General features: G+C 34.8%; 1 protein-coding gene across 1 annotated transcript in view; it reads right to left on the bottom strand.

Annotated features, from left to right (window-relative positions):
• Positions 1-10,880: 10,880 nt before the first annotated feature.
• The window catches only part of Redic1 (regulator of DNA class I crossover intermediates 1), a 55,615-nt gene continuing 45,754 nt past the window's right edge, over positions 10,881-20,741 (bottom strand). The window contains exons 12-13 of the mRNA XM_063254553.1: positions 15,279-15,361; positions 10,881-12,112 (exon numbers count right to left, since the gene is read on the bottom strand). Of these exons, the coding sequence (XP_063110623.1) occupies positions 11,651-12,112; positions 15,279-15,361 (545 nt within the window). The 3' untranslated portion in view covers positions 10,881-11,650. The remainder of the gene's footprint in view (positions 12,113-15,278; positions 15,362-20,741) is intronic.

Below are 20,741 nucleotides of genomic sequence, written 5' to 3'. Positions count from 1 at the left end.
ATGATAGGAACAGCTATTTTGGAGAAAATGACGTCTTAAGAGGTAATACTGATTTAGTATCATCTTGTTTTGAAGTCTCGTTAAGCTTTTGTTCTTCTGTCTCCATTGGTCTAAACAGGTGGTATCTTATTGGATTTTATGATATATGATAGTATAAGCAAAACCTTTTATAGACAAGGAGATTATACAGAAACCATTGTTCATTTTCTGTTAGTTGATTCTAAATACCCTGTAATACGGTCATTCTCTTAAATGGTTTTACACTGTTTCGATATATTTGATGCTACAGTATACGAAGTTATACTCAAAGATTTCAAGGGAAGAGACAATATGGTAACTACTTTTATGTCGGGATAATCTTGTGGTGAAACACTATTTTGCTTAAATGGTTATGTTTTGATCTGCGCTGATTTTCTGTTACCCCCTCTTTTATCTCAATCTCCATTTTATTACTTTTTTTATCCTTTTAAGGGAAAAATAAATTTAAAAATAGAAGGATATGTTATAGTAACCCACTTTGACTTTCCATTATCTTGATTTAAAGCCCTGTATTGTTCTCACCATCTTGTTTTGACTGATGTTCCTCTATTCTGTTTTGCTTGATAGTACCAGGTTCGAAAGTTTAGGCAACAGCTGTGAAGATAGTGGGATTCATTATGACGCCCATTCTGGTTGACTATTATCTACTTTTGAAGACCTATAATGTCTCCAATGTTTTGGTTTTGTTCTTTACTGTGTGGTTCAATTTTATTATAAATAACGACATAGGCAATTCTATTAGAGATAGCGGGAGGCATTATGGTAACCATTGTTGATCACCTAGTATTATGCTTTTACATTATCTATTACGTCCACCCTTTTGATTTGACTGACTGTTCTGTTATGTCACATTTGGTTCTACTCTCTTCCAGAAAAGTAGTAAGAACTGTGGGAGCAACAAAACCCAAAATGTGTAATTGTCATTGTACAAAAAAGAGGAAAAGAAAGTGCTCTAAACGATATAACTGCATGTATATTTAAGTGTATAAGATAGATAATGATATTACTGAGTTTTGTTGAATCATTGAACAGAACTGTTTGCAGTCTCACTGTTGGAATGTCTACTTTATAAGCTTTAATTTTGTAACTTGAACAATTATTTCTAAGATGACAAAATGTAATCCATTAACTAGTGATTTCCTACTGTTTATTTTTTTCTGTAAATCTGTATAACTTGTACCCATTCTCTGCTTTTTTTTCTCCTTAAATAAAATTTAAAAAAAAAGAAAATTAGAAATCAAAAGCCAGACATAATATTGTAGCATGACAATCATGTTTTTGTAACACACATAAAATAGCCCTTTTAGTCAATCGTTCCTATCTACTACATAGGAAGCTTCTACTTGTTAACCTTTAAGGGAGGGTACATCACATAAATTTTTGCTAAAGGCAGATGTCTGAATCTGAAAGAAAAGGCTATCACCATAAATACTCCCTGTTTTACATTTTGGAAGACTTGTCATCTGGAGGCATGAATACATTTAATATATCATGAGTAACAATTCATTGTCATAGCCATATGAAACTGTTGTACCAGAGCATCTTGGAATCAAAAACCTTATTGTCTAGAAAACTTAATCTTTTGATGATGACCAATGTTAACACTTTTAACAATATTGGAGTGTCTCCCCTAAGACTATGGAGATAGTTGGGGCCTCCTATTAATGAACAACACAAATATCCCCAGGCAGCCACTTTCTTATTCATCAAAGGAAGCCTTGACGAATAATTCCCCAAGCATGAAGAGTTCACATTTAGTTACCTTGCCAAATTTCTGATGATCCTTTAAAAAACCAATTATGATATTATACTGGCCAGCTAGCAACCCAGGTGGAAACACACTTTTAAAATCTATAACCAAAATTAAATTTTCAACAAATGATACAAAAATGCAAAAGAAAAAAAGAAAATAGAAAAAAATTGTTGAGCTTAAAAAAAAGAAAAAACAACCAGCTGTTCACTGATATGACAATTATACAGCTTAACAGACTGGACAGACAGACATCTTACAAAATCAGAGTACACTCATATTTTTGGCCAAACTGAATTCCAATACTCTTAAACAATTTTAAAAGTTTGTGATTATAATCAGGACTTTTGTAGGTCAATTAGGTCAATTACAAGAATTTGGAAGAGATAAAATCTTTTAATTAGTATTTTAAGAATACCCATAATTTTTGTGTCCCTTTGTTTCATGTACCTTACAGCTCAGCTCTCTATATACATCACCTACTCAGACCTTTGATTCCCATTTTTGTTACCATCTCCTGGGCATCCTGGGTCAATTCCTTTAATTGGTTCCAGGTTGGGTGTGGCCCCATCCTTGTCACCTGTGGTGTGCTCGCTTAGGCATCACTGCTACAGGATTGAGCATCAGCCTTTTTTTTTGTACTGGGGATCAATCTCACAACCTAGCACTTGCCAGGCAGTTATCAGTTCTGCAGTGCAGGCACCCATGAGCCACCCACCACTTGCCACACTGAGCTAGGCTGTGCCAAAGGAGGCCACACTGTCTCAAGGAAGCTCTTCACAGTTTAGCACCCTACTGTTGGGTGGGGCCAGGGCAGACTCCACTGTAAGTTTCTTAGAATAGTCTGGCCTTCCATATCAGTTTTGGATTTACACTTATTTGCCCAATGATATCCTCACCTACACTTTGGACAAATACTAGAAGGTTCCACTGAAGGGAAAGATAATGGTTGTGCTGCCTTTACAGATGCAGCAGAGCACTCTCAGGCAAAATGTCCCACACACCTGCAGCTTAAACAAGTGACACCGCTCTTGCTATTTCCTCCAGGCTGTGGATACATAACCTGAGTGACAGCTGCTACCAATGTAGCGCCTTGCACATGAGGGGCCAATGTCTGTACAAATCCAAATCACCTAAGACAGTATAGCCCACTTTCTGTGGGCTTGTAAAGCCTCTTTACACCATTATCTGCATTTTCAAAGGCCAACTGTTGAACAATTAACTTAAAGGATGCTTCCATGGTAGGCAGGGTAGAAATCTCAGCTTGGGACACAGCAAAATTTCCCTGAACTGAGAGGGAGGAAGTAGTCTTTTGTGGTTCAGTTAAGGTTACCAACTTTACCTTGGGCAGCTGTAAAACTGAAGCTGCAGCAAAATACTCCTCTAGTAGGGAAAGATATTTTTTGTCCCACACAGCTCCTTTCTTCTCTGACTGAGCAAGGCTAGAGAGTTTAAGCTTTATCAGGTGGCCTGCTATTCTACCATCTCTTTTCAAATCAGGACTTAATTTTAAAATAGTGCTCCAAGCCAAATCCTCTGTGGTCATCTCAATAAGTATGTGACCATAGAGACACCCTCTAATCCAGGTCCATAACAAAAAAATATGGAGACCAGTAATATAATACACATTTCTACATATACCTGTGATTCTTGAGAACCTGTTTGCCCCATGTTTTATGCTTGATGATATCAATACATGTCTGTGATCAATATTGATGCTATCAATGCACCTCTTCCCCTTTGGTATGCACAACTAAACATGTCTCTCACTTGCTATTTCTCTGTACCCTAAGTGCATGTTCAGGCACCAAAATGTTAGTCCAGCACAGCTCTCAAAATTTTCTGGATGGGGCCTGGGGATTTAGCTCAGCGGGATAAGCGCCTGCTTTGCAAGCAGGCAGTCGTGAGTTCAATTCCTGGTACCGATAAAAAGGAAAAAGACAAAAAAAAAATTTCTGGATGAAGGATGATGGAAGATGAAGAAAAAAGTCCAGAATGAGAAAACAGAAAGCTGAGGTTAGGTGGAGCCCTCTCTCTGGATGGGAGGAAAGGAACTGCTCAGTGACTGCAGCACATTTGTTTATACACTCAGCAGATTGATGCCACATGACACCCCTCAGCCTAGCAACCCTTTTCCTGGCTTGCCTCAGGGGCCTGGTGTGCTCTGGGCTGCAGCAACCTGTTCACATGGCTCACCTCAGGCACTCTGTTCTCAGGAACACATTTCAGCCCTGCAAGTGCGACCAATATCCAGCTTCAGCCCCTTTCATTTATTCTCTATTTTTCCTGACAGTGCTTTTGATTTATCTTTACTCAAAAGCCACTTATTTTTAGTATTATTTGCCATTTGGAAAAACTAGAATAATAAAGTTTTATTTTATCTTAGCAAGTCTTGGCTTCTTTGCCTATAAAAGTTCTTTGTATTGCTTAACCCTTTCATCTTTCATTTTATTACAGGCAACTAGAAGCCAGGTACCTACTTCTTGGAAACCTTAACTTCTCCTTAGGTTTATTCTCACATAATCATAGATGATATTAATTTTATGCCACATAGTAGCCCCATTTTTCCAACTTTCAATAATACCTTCAATTTCCTTTCAGCCTTCAATGAATTACCTCAGACATCTCCAAGCCATAAGATTACTACTAATGTTATCTTCAAGGTCATTTGTCTTGAAAAACCTTCTTGGTGCCCTCTACTTTACTCTATAATGCTGTCCCACAAGCCATGTCAGAACCTCACTTCCTGGTACCAAAATGTGTTCCAATTACGTACTGTTGCTTAACAACTCCCTCAAACGTTAGTGGTTTAAAATGATATTTATGGTCAGTCTTCATATCCACAGATTACATATTTGCTTAAGCATTCAATGAACTGCAGATTAAAAATATTCAGAAAAAACAAATGACTGTTACCGAACATATGCAGACTTTTGTTTCTTTTTAGCTGGCTCCCTAAATCATATAGTGAACATTTACTTAAGATTACTTTATATTAGGCATGGTAAATATTCTAGAGTTGGTGTAAAGTACACTAGGGGATATTCATAGGTGACATGTCAATACTATGCCATTTTATATAAAGTTTCTTGAGCATCCATGTATTTTCATATCTCCAGGCATTTTTGAAACAAAGGACACCAAGATACAACTCCATTTTGCTCATGGAGCTGCAGTGTAGGCAAAAGATTGTTGTAAAAAAGTTAAACTCTAAACACTGAGAGATACAGAGATCTGTTGATTATAAAATTTGGCACTATCAGTTCTCCTCCAGACTAAGATAGTTTTAAAACAGTATCTATTAAAATCCAACCCAGATTTTCTTTTCGTATAAATTGACAAGCTAATGCCAAAATACAGAGGGAAAGCCAAAAATAACCTAGGTAAACCAAAATAATTTTGAAAAATAACAAGTAGTAATGCTATATGAAAATTTCAGTGAATGAAAATAAATCATAGGTATAAATATAAGTGTTGGAGACCACTACGAAGCAGCTCTGAGCAGGATTTAAAATTAACTAATTGGCTTTCTATGTTTATCTGTGAGTCTGTCCTAGGCCTCGGCACCTTGCCTGGTGACGGAAGCTGCACTGGTCCTGGCTGAGGCCTGTAGTGGCCTGTGAGGCTAGAGATACCTCAAAGGGCACAATAAGGGCACAGCTGCAGACACTTGGTTCAAATATCAATTAAGCAGACAGACTGCAGCTGCAGGCATCTCACTCTGCAGTCTCACTCTTACCATAAATGTCATCCTGGAGATAAGACGGTTCTCCTAAACTGGCACAATTTACTACTTGGAGAACTCTTTGAAGTGACTCCCAAGGTCCTGCTCATATTCTGTGCTTTCCTCAGTTTCCCCGCCCTTTGTTTTGGACCTAATAAATATGGGCAGTCCATAAGGGTTTTAGCCCTCAGAGTCTCAAACTCAACTAAAGGTTTTGAGCCCTAAAATCATACCACTTGTCTCATTTTATTTTAAGCCTTCATCGTACACTCATTTGAGAGATTGGGGATCTAGGTCAGGACTTGATATTTAAGAACTCAAAATATAAAACTTCCAGAAGTAATTACAAAAATCTTTGTGAACACAATAATATTTTACAGGAATTTAGAACATTTGCTGCTCAAAAAGCACCAAGAAAAATTTTAAAACACTATAGATGAGGGAAACCGAGTTTTGCTTGAATACTTGTTTTAAAAATGCAAATTATTTCTACAAGATTGATGACTGACATATTACAAAAGAACTAAAGCATAATTTATATTTCACAGTGGCTGACATGTGATTGAATCTACACACACACACAAAAAAAGGTAAACACATAATACTGGACCCACCAGAGCTGAACCACAAAGGAATATACAAAAAGAACATAAGCACATACAGGTAGTCCTCATTTAACTTACTGTTTAAAGACTGTTTGGACTTATCACCAAAGTGCACTTTTCAGGCTTATAATCTACCACTCAGACTTATGACCTGCTTTATGTATAATTTTGACATCTCGTCAATGTCTTTTTTTCTTACAGTACACTTGTTTACACAGTACTGTAATTTTGCTGAGTACTGTAGATTACTATAGTTTTGTGCTGTTATACATGACAATACTGCATGTAAGAGTTATGGAAATAAAAATGAAGTCACCGAGCTGGGGTTTTCTTTCACCATTTCTTGTTTTATACACTGATAAATACACTTACCTAGTTTATACACTGTAGACCAACATGCAACATGTAAAAACGGAAGAAATACCTCTGCTAAAACAAGGTATACACTATATACAATTCTTCATTTAGTGATCAATTCATTTACTTACCTAGTTTTAGGAACAGAAGGAAATGCTTATCCCTAAAATATTTACCTGTGACCTCAACTGACTTTGTATATTATCTTACAAGATTCTGTTCTAAGGTTGTTGTAGTCAGGAGTTATAAGAACGATTACATACAGGACACAGGATTTATAATATTATTTTATGATGTTTACCCAGAGTTAAATACAAGAAAGTGCAGGAAATCTGTCCATAACACTGGATCAGACAGCAATGTCCTGCATGTGTCCAGCTGAAGACCCAGAGCCCATGACAATGCCTCCTATGAGTCCAGTTGGAGGACTAGAGCCCATATCAGGAACTCATGTCAGTCTGTTTTATAGATCTGCACTGGGAAGGCCCTAAGGTCAGTGGGAGAAGCTAGAAAGTCTATGCCAATGGGATGAAGGGGCTGTGCCAGTAGGTCTCTGTCTATTGGCAACTTTCCTTAGGTGAGCCATCTACTCTCAGTACCATGCTGATTTAATTCAGCTGGTGTTAAGTTGACCATCAGTTTTTAACCCATAACAAAGGTTCTTTCACATTGACATTTACATATAATTATGTAATTATTGTATTTAAAATATAGTTATTCAACATCTCAAAATGTCCAAGTGTCCCGACTCAAAAATATCGCCTAGCACATGTAAAAGGAGAGCTTTCAATATTAACAAAAAGTTCAAAATAAAACATTTTGGAAGAAATAAGCGAACATGTGTTATCTCCTGAGCAACTAGTATAAATAAATATACACTGTAGACCAACATGCAACATGTAAAAACAGAAGAAATACCTCTGCTAAAACAATCTTTAGTGCTGCAAAGTCATTAACAAGGCTTAAAGAAATATAAGAAATGGAAAATTAGTCAAACACATAAATAAAGACTAAACAGGATCAGGAGCCTTATTTCCCACAAAGAAAAAGCGCTATCTATATATAATATAAGGACCTTGAGTATAAATCACGAAATCATATAAAGTGCTTCATAGAACTGTGCAGTTGTCCAGCTTTCTGATTTAGAAACCTGTTACAGCTGCCAAGCTTGAAACATGATCCATTATCACAATTATTTCCTATCAGCAGCTGTTACTACTTGCATAAGAAACTTACTTTCTTGTCACTTTTCCCACTTCTGTGACAGGGTTTCTTGAGATCATACCCAAAGGTATTAACAGTTTGTTCCAACTTCCATTACAGCCATTAAAAACCCATCTGGCACTATAGCTGTCCCTTCTAGAAAGGTAGTTTTCTTCTCATGAGCTGCTTTTAATCTTTGACAGTGAAGTTTTATCATTTTATTACACTGGCCATTCAATATGGATTTCACGATTTATTTACCCTACCTGGAAATCACTGTTCTTGTATCTACAGGTCATGACGACTGACCAATTCTGGAAAATTCTCAGATATTATCTCTTAAATGATCCTCTATCCCAGAGATAGCAAATCTTTTAGAGACAAGGGCCAAACTGCAACCCAAAACCCACTTATTTATCACAAAGTACCAACGCTGTAATTAAACCTAAATACTGAGGTTCTAGTTTTAAAAAAAACATTTACTTACATTAACATCTTTTGTTTTGAAAGAAAAATGAGTAACATGTGTGCTATAGGTTTGCCACCACTGCTCGATCCCATTCTCTATTCTACACTGGGTAGAACAATTAAATATATAAAGAGGTTTACTCTTTCCATCTTACTAACATACTCATTCAAACTTTACTGTCTACATTTTGGATATTTTGATACATACTTCATTTCACTAATTCTCTCTTCACTTGTATCTTATGTTGCTAGATCCATGTGTTAAATATCCAGATTCGGGAAGGAATGAAAATTAGAGAATTGAGAAATGTAACAGAAAAAATAATATTAGAAACATTAACATTTGATTTACAGTTATAAAGATAACTCTTTCATGTTCTTGTCAGGTTTCCTGCATGTCATTTGACCAGCTCCAACAGTAAAATATGAGGCAAGGACTTAAATGCACAGATCTTTTTTCGAGTATGATCCCAAGAAACACTGGTTTGGCAGTTGGAAATGAGACTTAGAAGAAAGGAAAGAAAAGATCATTAGGCAAGTGATCACTGTGAACAACTGTAATTCTTCTGACAATCTATGGAAGAAATGTTTCCCCAAGAAAGTACATAAGAATCATCTGTGTGGAGATCACTATACTCACTAGTCCTGATTCACTAGGACTCAAAGAACTCACTGAAAGACATTTCACTCATGGGTATGGCTTCCTACAGAAAAATAATACAGAGTATAAAACAGCCAAGGGAAGAAACACATAGGGAGTCTAGGAAAGTAACAAATGGGGACCTTCTGGTTGTCTTCTCCCCTGGCTACAGATAACTGTGTTCTTAGTACCTGTTTGGACAATGTACAGAGCACGCTAACCAAGGAAGCTTACCTGAGCACCAGTGGCCACAGCCTTCACTAGAGCTCCATCACACTGGGCAAGGCTGCCAACATGGCTGATCTCCTTTCTAGTCCCTTCAAACACTGTTATGTTGCTCAAATCAAAAGCTTCCTCCTCAATAACAGTAACCTTCTAACTTGACCAAAAATTCTCAGGCAAATAAAATTATTCAAGTATGACCTTCCAACCAGGCATGCCCAAAGTGGTCTACAAGCTGCTGACCCCTTTTAAATGTTATAGCAACACTTGTTTTTAAAAGTAACAGAACATATTTATATGCAGCCTAAGACAGTTCCTTGTCACTCAATGTAGACCATGCAAACCAAAGGCTGGACAGCGATAGCAGAAGTTACTGCCCAGAAACTAAGACTAGGTCTTTCAGGGCAAGATTAAAATTCTTTACTGTGCTGCAAATTATAGGTAAGCTCTGAACATTCTTACCCTACTGAGCTTAATCACTACATTATGATGTTGATAAACCAGAACTAGGTGTAAATTTTTGTAATGTTTTTAATATTACTAAACTTTGAATCATAGTTGGGAAAAATCATTTGTTTGATATTTGAAACAAACCAGGATTCACAGCTCAATCTTATTCCACATCATCAATACATTTTTTTTTTTACATGTCAGTCTTTACTTCTGTAAGAATAGGCCACATTTGTGCAAAGTGCTGCTCAGGACAACCAATCAATGTACAATGGATAATTATATTCCTCTTGCATGATATAATCATTCTTTATGAAAAGAGGCAGCAAAAATAACTTCCTAAAACTTGCTAAAAATCTGAGGACTGCTATTATTTAAATGTTAACTGTTGGTATTTCTAAATTTTTCTGCATCAAATCACTTACATACTAGCAACTATACATCTACATAAATGTACAACATGCAATCATTCTTTTCTTTAAGAACACAGAAGCCTCTAACAATTTTCTTTTCAGTTCACATATCAGAATGCCCTCTGCTGTGTACTTCATAATACAGTCTCCAATTTACAAAGGTTCAACTTTATCATGGTAAGAAAGCAGCAAACAATTTGAAGTTTGGTCTTTTCCTGGCTTAGCCACACACAGTACTTCACAGTGCAGGCAGCGACAGCAAGCCATAGCTTCCAGTCAGTCAGGCGATCATGAGGGCAGACAGCAAACACACTACTGAATGAAGCTATGATGTGTCGTAAGTGAAGCACTTTTACATACAGTATCTTCAACTTATAATCAGTTTATCAGGATGTGACCCCATCAGAAGTTGAGGACTATCTGTATATCCAAACGGGTATAGTTTTAAAGTACACATATTTTAAAACTTTATTAGTACAGTACATATGTGACATATATTCACCTTAGAGAAGGTACACGTATATAACACATCTTGATTATTTCTTAATACCCTTCCCCTCTCCAAGCATCTGCCTCCCTCTCTAAGTCACCTTTCTTCATTAGTATTTATTTATTTATTTTTGAGACAGGGTCTTGCTATGTAGCTCAGGCCAGCCTTGAACTCACTATGTACCCTCCTCCTGCTTTAGCCTCCTAAGAGCTGGGATTACAGGCAGGTGCCACCATGTCCAGATCTTCATTAGGATTTTTATTATTCCTATTTCTAGTGGATGTTTACAGCAGATAGTGTTTATATTCCCCGTGGGTACTTGGCACACACACATGACCCAACTTATATATTTATTTTTTGTCAGTACCAGGGATCGAACTTCGACCACATACTTGCAAGGCAGGCACTTATGCCACTGAGCTAAATCCCCAGCCCCCATCTTAAATCTTTTTAATCCTCTTCCTCTCACTCTGGATCTCCTGGTGCCCTTCCCATTTACAGAAGATCTACTTCCATGTTTCATTCTATCAATCCTTTATTTTCCTCTTTATATATTTGTACCTTGCCTTGCTCAAATGAGAAATATCCTACAATATTCAAGCTTGTGTTTTCTGATTCATCTCACTGAACATTATATTTTTCTTTGTGTATCCATTTTCTTCAAAATATCCCAAATTTATTCTTAATTTGACCAAGTAGCTCAGGCTCAGGCAAGTAATAGTGCAGTATCTACAGACAACAGTTTCTTTAATTTGAAATTTTAAATGGGGTATAATGTTAAAGATAAGTAGCTAACAAAATCTTTAATGAGACCATAAAACATATTAGATATTAGTCAACATTTTCTACCTTAAAATACTGGAAGAGAAAAAAAACTTTAAACACTGGAAAAGAACATTTTTTTTCTGTAAGATACACCTGCACTCTTTTAAAATAAAGTGTCACAAGAAAGAATGTAATGAAGCATTTTTTAAATTCTAAATAACAGTATATCATTATAAAGTAATAAACATGAGAACGAGAATATATTTACAAGTATAATTTCTAAAAATTTAAAGTACAATTCTCTGAAAACTTAAGATACATCAAGGGTATTGAAGGAATGCTACGTAAAACTTAAAATGCGTAAATACTAAAATGTCTTACCAAGAGCCATAAATACATATCCTAAAATCTTTCACTTTATGCTTAGCTACATTTTCTCATTCCTTGTTACACAACAGGAAATTCTGTACATGTACTCTTGCTTTCAAATGGAGTGCTACATCTTAGGCTGAAAATATAGAATATTATCTGTTTGTAAGGATGTCCTGCCCCCCAGTGGTATCAGACATAATACTTTGAGTGCACCTCTCACCACTGCCAAGAGAAGACAGATCCCTTCCACATGCACATTCAGAAAGTATATCACACTGTATGGCAGCATCTAGTTTTTCTTGCATCACAGATGCTGTCTCTGTTTGTACCCCTGTGTCACATTTTACAACCTGCATAATGCAGTTACTGGTTTTGTTTTCCGCATGTGCTAAGTTGCACTGAGATTGTGGGAACTTCACTGCACTATTTTTTACTGAATACTGGTGAAATTTCTCATTTTGTTTGTGAAATTTTGCATTTTTGTTAACAATCTTATTATCTGGAAGTTCAACCTTGTTTTCTAGATAAAAATTATTACTTGTTTCTGTGGTTTTGGTAGACATCTTACTTGAGTCCTCAGTTTGTTGCAATATTTGGTCTTCATCTTCAGATAGCTAAAAGAAATAATTTTGCTGTAAATAATCCTACATTTTAAAAAATAATCACTTTAAACACACATCCTTAAAATCTACATCATGAGAAACTGTTAAATTTAGGAAAGATTTTAGCTAGTTATAAATTAAAGAAGATGTACTATTAAAGAGTCTTCAATCTACCCCTGCTCCCAGGAGGTTGTGGATTTTAAAACAGCAAGAACAATAATAATACTCTTTCAAATAGAGCGCTATATCTTAGGTAAAGATGCTAAAAAAAGAGCTCAAAAAGAGGAGTTTTGTCTCTTCTCAGAATCTGTGATCATAGGCTGTATTGTGCTACTAAACTTTCATAAGGAAATGTTAGGCAACAAACTCTTCAATCACTTAAAACAAGTAAATAGATGTAAGATCGCTGAAGAGAACAATTAATACATGTAATTTGCATTATTTATTCATTCCCCCGTTAAGTAAGAAATACTTTTATGGGCCTATACCATTAAAGATACAATATAACCTAAGAGTATCAGCTAACAGAAAATCAAACAAAGCTAAACAGCAATAAATATTTTAACTGTTATCTAAAAAGACAAACTTGACCTTTCAGAGGTCTAGATTTCAATGTGGTAACATGTATTTTTCAACTTCATGAAAAATTCTATTAATGGAAATAGCAGAACGTATCTAATGGAAATATGTTTGTGAAGATCTTGTATTAAAAAAATACAAGATTGTGCCGCCATGCCCAGCTAATACAAAATTTTATCTTCAGATACAGGTGGCACACACCTGTAATACCAGCACTTGGGAGGCTGACAAAGGACTATATAGTTATGAGTTCAAGACCAGCCTGAGCTACAAAATGAGCTCAAGGCCACCCTGGACTGCATAGTGTGACCCTGTCTCAAAAAGACAAAAAAAAGAAAAGAAAAAGAAAAAAAAAGGGATTATTCAAGGTAACAAAAAGGGATGGAGAGAGTAAAGTTAAGGTAAAAAAAAATTAAAAAACTAGAATGGTATATAGACCTTAGGTCATCAGCAATGAAATAAAGCCTAAGAAGTAGCATTAAAATTGAACACAAGTTGGAGAAAGCAATATACATTTATTTACTAAATGGCATCTGAAAGGTGAGTGGAACAAAATGGCCACTATTCTTGTGGACACAAGTAATGGGTAGAAATGAAATCAGTCAAATATTCATATGAACATGTAACTACAAGTTAACAAAAGCATTATGAAGAACAAATATGGGTACTTTAAAAACAAAACTGAGGGGCTAGTTGAGGTTACAGGGACTTTTGGAATATGTAACATATTTAATCTAAGTTTGAAAGGATGAACAAGAACCAGGGATAAGGAAACAATGTACAAAAACTTTGAAGCAGAAAAGAGACTACCTAAAGAAAGCAAAAGCTCCAGTGTATGGACCAGGAAAGGAAGAACAGGAGAAACTAGAGATATCAGCCAGGAGCAGATACATAGGGCCCCAGCCACTGTAAAGACTCTAGATGTCAGAGTAAAATGGCAATCCCCAACTATATGCAGTGAACCATGCCTGTATTACCAGCTACTTGGGAGGCTAAGGTCAAGGCCAGCCTAGGCTACTAGTGAGAGTTTGCCACAAAATGAAAGGGACTGGGTTCAGGCCCCAGTATGGGATGCAGGATAGGAGAGAAGGGGTCCACTGGGTATTTTCACTGCAAGTAACATGATTCAATTTATGTTTTCAAAGAAAAGTATGTCTGAGAACTAGAGAAGAAAATGGGACAAGCAAAGTAGGAAGATCTCTTATGAAACAACCACAACAGTTTAAGAGTAAGTAAGATGATCACAACTTAAGAACTGAATTAGGAAGCTGAAAGAAGTAGATAAATTTGCAATTTATTTTACAGGTACTGAATGACAGATGAAGTGATAAATGTGATTGAAGGGGTAGATTAGACAAAGAAATGACAAAGTTAATATTGTGCTAAGTTTTTGTTATGAATATTTAAATAGAGAAATATGAGAAATATCATAAAAACTGATTCAGAGAAAACACAGTGAGTATTAAGGTTGAAATATGAAGACCTAAAGATTTCTGTGAAATATCCAAAATGAAAGGTCCAACTAGAAATTGAACATGTAAGTAAGGATCAGGACTGAAGTCATATTGCTAGGAATTGTCATCATACAGGAAGTAAAGTCGATGGAGTATATAACATCATTACTAGTTTAGAGGATATAGTAACAGAAAAAGGTTGTTTCAAACCATAAACATAGTTGCATAGAAAGCAAGGCAGACAAGAAGTGGGCGAAGACATAAAAGTAGCATTCACACAGGTATCCAGGGAAAATGAGACACTGTAATCATAAAAGCAAAGAGGCAAAAATGTTCCTTAAAAAACTAGAATAACTTCTACTTATATTAGGAGTCTTTATAAGATAAAGACTGAAAGGTATCTAGTGAATTAGCAACACAGAAGTCATTGGTGTCATTCAATAGCAAAGGTAGTTTGAATAACAAAACAGAGAAAAAAGGTAGAAGAAATGAAGATGAAAGAGTAAATAGAGTAACTCCATTTAAATTTGTAATGTAGTAGAAATATAGCATTTCTTCTCAAAATATGTCATTCCAATTATTTGGAATTTAGTTTCAATAACATTATACAGTTACATGCCTTGAGATCTTTTATTTGAATATATGTATTTTATCCTTCCAATTATTTTAAGTCTCTTTAAAAATACTTTTAAAGGATTTAGCCCAGTAGCATAAACACCATCCTCATAAGTACGAGGTTGTGAGTTTGATCCCAGATACCAAAAACAAAATAAAACAAACTTTTTAAATGAACACAGGATCAAATATCTATTAGACAGAGATATAACTACCTACATTTTATATATTGTCCATGTTTACACACAAAAATGTGTATATAGCATTCATACGTATCATCAGACCTATAAATAATGCATTCATCACTTTTGTAAATTCAGTGAGTAATGTTCAGTCACATTTTTGTTTATATCTTATCTTTTTGTATTTTAACTTCTTCTTCTGAGTGGTTCTTAAATTATTTCTATTTCTATTGTTGATTCAAATTTTTATAATGTAAAAGTAAACTACCATAAAAACAAATTCTAAATAAACACATATGTATTAATAAATATACATGTATTAATAAGTGAAAAAAAAGCACAACTTACCATCTCTGAACTGGAACTGAAACAACTCTCTGTTGGCCTTGGAGAGTAACTGGAACACTGACTACCCTGTGAAGACTCAAGATCTGGGAAAAAAAAAAGGTTTAGTTCATGAAGAATTGCATTTATTAATACTCTACAAAATATACAGAAGCTGAATATATCTAGCTGTAAATATGTATTTAGCTAACAAAACAATTACATTTAAAAATATGCCAAATTTAGTTAAAACTGGACACTTGGCATCTTGCATTTCTTTATTTTTTTATTTTTTTTTATTTAAGGAGAAAAAGGAAAAAAACAGAAATAGGGTACAAGTAATACAAAATTTAAAAATAAACAGTAAGAAATCATGAATTAATAGATTACATATTCTCATCTTAGAAATAGTTGTTCAAGTTACAAAATTGAAGCATATAAAGTAGACCTTCAAAAATTGAGAGTGCAAACAGTTTTGTTCAATGACCCAAAAAAACTCAGTAATATGGTTACCTCTCTTATACACTTAAACATATATGCAGTTATAACCTTTAGAGCACTTTCTTTTCTTTTCTTTTCTTTTCTTTTCTTTTGTACAATGACAATTACACATTTTGGGTTTTATTACTCCCACAGTTCTTAGTATTTTTTTTTTTGAAGAGAGTAAAACCAAATGCAACATATCAGAACAGAGTCAGTCAAATCAAAAGGATGGACGTAAAAGATAATGTAAAAACAAAATATAAGGTGATCAACAATGGTTACCATACTGCCTCTTGCTATTTTAAGAAGAATTGCCAGTTATAATAAAATTGAACTAAACAGTAAAGAATAAAACCAAAGCATTGGAGACATTACAGGATTTTAAAAGAAAATAATAGTCAACGGAATGGGTGTCATAATGATTCTTATTGTCTTCACAGTTATGCCTACTTTCGAACTTGGTACTATCAAGCAAATCAGAATAGGGGAAAATCAGTCAAAACAAGATGGTGAGGGCAATACAGGATTTCAAATCAAGTTAATAGGAAATCAAAGTAGGTTACTATAATGTATCCTGCAATTTTTTATTTATTTTTCCCTTAATTAAAAAAAGAAAAAGAAAAAAGTAAATAATTAAAAAAAAAGAGGGTATAACAACAGAACAGCGCAGGTCAAAACATAACCATTTAAGCAAAATAGTGTTTCACCACAAGATATCCTGACATAAAAATAGTTACCATAGTGTGTCTTTCCTTGAAATCTTTGAGTATAACTTCTTATACTGTAGTACCAAACATATCAAGACACTATAAAACCATTCAAGAGAATGAGATTTTTACAGGGTATTTAGAACCAATTAACAGAAAATGAACAATGGTTTCTATATAAACTCCTTGTCTATAAAAGTTTTTGCTTATATTATCATATATAATAAAATCCAGTAAGATACAACCTGTTAAGACCAACGGAGACAGAAGAATCATAATGGGTGGAGTCTAATAAAGGTATTATTTGATCTTATCCTCTTATGAGATTGGGAAACATTGAATAAAATAAAGTGTAACATCTCAGAGTTCTCAAAACCCTGGTATAGTCTCTGAATTTTCAAGACTGAAACATAGGATGTGATACTTTCAGGAATAAATTTAGGGTAACATAATTTAGAGAATCAAGCAAGCCATACCACTTGTTTTCTTATCTGGAAAATGTTGCAGTTAGAGTGGATGAACTCCAATTCTCTTATCCAGATTTGCATTAGACCTACATATCCGTAGTTCTGTGAAGATTGTTCTAGAAATTATTTTGTAGCATTTTCAAGGTTAGACTATGAGTAATATATTTTTTTCTGGAAATCTCCAAAAGTAAAAAATCTTCTGGGACAATGTGAAAAGCTGTCTTACTGACAGTAGAAAGACAAATGCTATGCCTTACTTATTTCCAAAAACACATTTGCAACAAAATAAATGAATAGAAATGATTCTCTGCCTAAGAATTAACATGCTTGTGGTTCAGATGCTATACAGAAAATAGTCACAATACCAAAGGACAGAAACTTCATCTCACATGTGGTTGAGGACTAAGGATGTACTACAGATTGAACCTAAAATCTTCACTCTGAGCTATATCCCCAATCCTTCTTATATTTTTTTATCTATCCTTGGTTTCTTTCAAGCTGTTATGCCAGTTTTCATAGTTTTTAGTTTCCTGGTAATCTCTTTGAACTTGCTTCACGTATTCTATGTTTTCTCTATTTTCTCCATCAAACAATTCTCCCCTTTTCTGTTCTTCTATTCCACCATCTGTTTTTTCTTGGGCGGTGTTTAGTATTTCTCTAACTTTCTGCTTATATCTTGCTTCAGGTCGTTAATAACTTCATTCCTGAACTCATCTATGAGGCTCTGGAGATAGCGTTTATGTCTATTCATGCCGTGTCTGCTATTGAATGTTTCTCAGGATTGGGGGCCGAGGACCCTTTCTTGTTGCTCCCTCTTCCCATACTTTTTGTTCCTTTTATACAAGTGAATATAGGAGGCCCAGTTTCTTTCTTTGTCGGTTACAATTTGTTTGAATTGCGTCACCTAGCTATTCCAGCCCACTGCAGTGTACTAGGGAGACAGAGACCTGGGCAACCTATGCTGCGCCTGCCCTTCCAGGTCAACCTACTGAAGGCTCAACACAAAGTTATTAAGAGCACAAGTTCTTAAAAAGAATTTGAAGTATTTTAAATCCTAAACAACCTCCAGAGAAGAATGATGTACTCTATAAAATTATCTTTCAAAACTGATGGAGAATTAGATACTTTCATAATAAAGAATACCTAAAGAAATTCATGATCACCAAAAAAGTACTCCAAAATCTACAAAAAGATATTCTACAAAAATATAATGAAGACAACAATTTCAATAATCTCAACAGAATGAATGTACCACACATGGCAGGCAATTAAATAGAAAAGGAATCAACTACAGGAAAATAATATGATGACAAGGGCAAGCCATATGTATCAGTTATAATCATCAATATGAGCAGTCTCAGTTCACCAATCAAAAAAAAGGGATTGGCAAAATGGATTAAAAACCAAGATCTAACAATATACTGAATACAAGAAATACATTTGATTGAAAGAGCAACTCACAGACTCAAAGTCAAAGGACGGATAACAATACTTCACACAATAGGGACTCAGAAAAAGCAGTGGCAGCTATTCTCTTTGCAGACACAGTGGATTTCAAGCCAAAAATGATCAAGAGAAACAAAGAAGATCACTACATTCTTGTTAAGAGAACAATTCAAGAGTAAAAACTAACACTCATAATACACATGTACAAAACACTGGTGAACCCAACTATATAAAACACACAAGGACATGAAAAGTTAGATAAGCACTAATACAGTTGCAATGGGTAACATCAATAATCAGTGTCACAAATAAATCAACTAAACAAAAAAAATCAATGAAAAATATCAGAACTGAACCACATTTTTGAACAAATGGACTTAGCAGACATCTACATAGTATTTCATCCCACAACTTTAGAGATATAAATTCTTCTCAGCAGCACATAGGATGTTCTCCAAAATAGATCACATATACTAGCTCACAGAACACGCTTAAGTAAATGCAGAGGAACTGAAATAAACCCATGCATACCACCAGATCATAGCATAATGAAATTGGAAGACAATGGCAAAAAACCACACAAGAACTTCATAAACACATGGAAATTAAATAACACCTTCTTAAGCAACCAATGAGTTGCAGATCAAATTAAAGAAATTAAATAGTTTTTAAAATTAAACAAAAAATCCAATAAAATATACAAGAACTCACTATTAAAGCAGTCCTAAGAGGGAAATTTATAGCAGTGAATTCACACATAAAAACAGAATGAGCCTAATAAATAGCCTAATGTTGAACCTCAACCTTCCAGAAAAAGAAGAGCAAATCAAGCCCAAAGCTCATACTTGGGGAGAATTTATAAAGATTAGAGCAGAAATTAATGGGACTAAGAAAACAATACAAAGGATCAAGGAATCAAAAAATTTGATTCTTCAAAGGATTAAATAAAATTGACAAACAGCCAACTTTATTTAAAAAAAGAAGGAAGACTCAAATCCATGCAATGAGGAAAGAAAAGGTTGAAATAACAATGCATCCTGCAGAAATCCAGATTATTAATACCTACTATAAGAACATGTATTCTAATAAAATGGAAAATGGAAGAAATAGACAGATTCCTAGATAAACATGGATAACCAAAGCTGAATAAAAGATATGGATTCTAAATAACTTAATCATCATTCAATTAAATTAATGATGTAATTTAAAAACCAAGCAACTTTTATCACTGGTACCAAGACAAAAAAACAAAAAACCTAGCAACAAGGCTGGGCATGGTGGCCCTTGCCTGTCATCCTAGCATTTGGGTTTAGGCAGGAGAATCACTGTAACTTTGAGGTGAGCCCAAGACCATAAACTATATTCAAGGCCAGCTTGAACCACAGATTGAAACCCTGTCTCAAAAACAAACAAAAAAGAAAAAACAAAACCAAAAAACAAGCGAACCCAACCAAACAAATAAAACTAACAATGAAAAGACCAGGCCCTGATGGATTCACTGCTGAATCCTACAAGAAACTTAAAGCAGTAATGCCACTTCAAACTCTTTCGTGAAACTGGATGGGAAGCAATACTCCCAAATTCATTCCTGCAAGCAAGCATTACCTTGACAGCAAAAAAGAGAACCACAGGCCAATCTCTCTAAAGAACTTAGGAAAAAAAATCCTCAGTAAGGTACTGGCAAACAGGGGCTGGGGATTTAGCTCAGCAGCATAAGTGCCTGCCTTGTAAGCAGGCAGTCGTGAGTTCAATCCCCGGTACCAATAAAAACGAAAAAGACAAAAAGAGAGGAAAAAAAAAAAAAAAAAGATACTGGCAAACAAAATGCAGCAAATCATCAAGATTATACAGCATGACCAAGTAGGATTCTCCCAGGGATGTACAGATGATTCAACATATGCAAATTAATAAAAGTAATATATCATATCAACAGAGCCAAAGACAAAAATCACATGACCATCATCAATGGATGCAAAAAAAGCAATAGACAAAGTATGACATCCTCTGTAAAAATCCTACAGAACACTGGAATTGACTTTCTTTATTTCAATTAATAAAAGCCATCTATGACAAACCAACAGCCATCATATTAAATGGACAAAAACTGAAAACTTTCACTATAAAATCAGAAACAAGACAAGGATGTCCACTATCATCACTCTTATTCAATATAGTTCTGGAAACATTAGCCAGAGCAATTAGACAAGAGAAAGAAATACAAGGAATAAGGATAAGAAATGAAAAATTTAAATTACCATTATTCGTGGAAGACATGATGTTCTACATTGAAAACTCCAAAAACTCTACCAAAAGACTTCTAGATTTAATAATCAAATTCAGCAGTATAGCTGGATAAAAGTCAACACTCAAAAATCAACAGTATT

Source organism: Cavia porcellus, unplaced genomic scaffold (genome assembly GCF_034190915.1).
Source record: "Cavia porcellus strain 051 isolate PalLab524CR breed Dunkin Hartley unplaced genomic scaffold, mCavPor4.1 scaffold_8, whole genome shotgun sequence".
NCBI lineage: Eukaryota > Metazoa > Chordata > Mammalia > Rodentia > Caviidae > Cavia > Cavia porcellus.
Note: the sequence above shows the minus strand (reverse complement) of the source record. Positions and strands in the feature narration are given on the sequence as shown.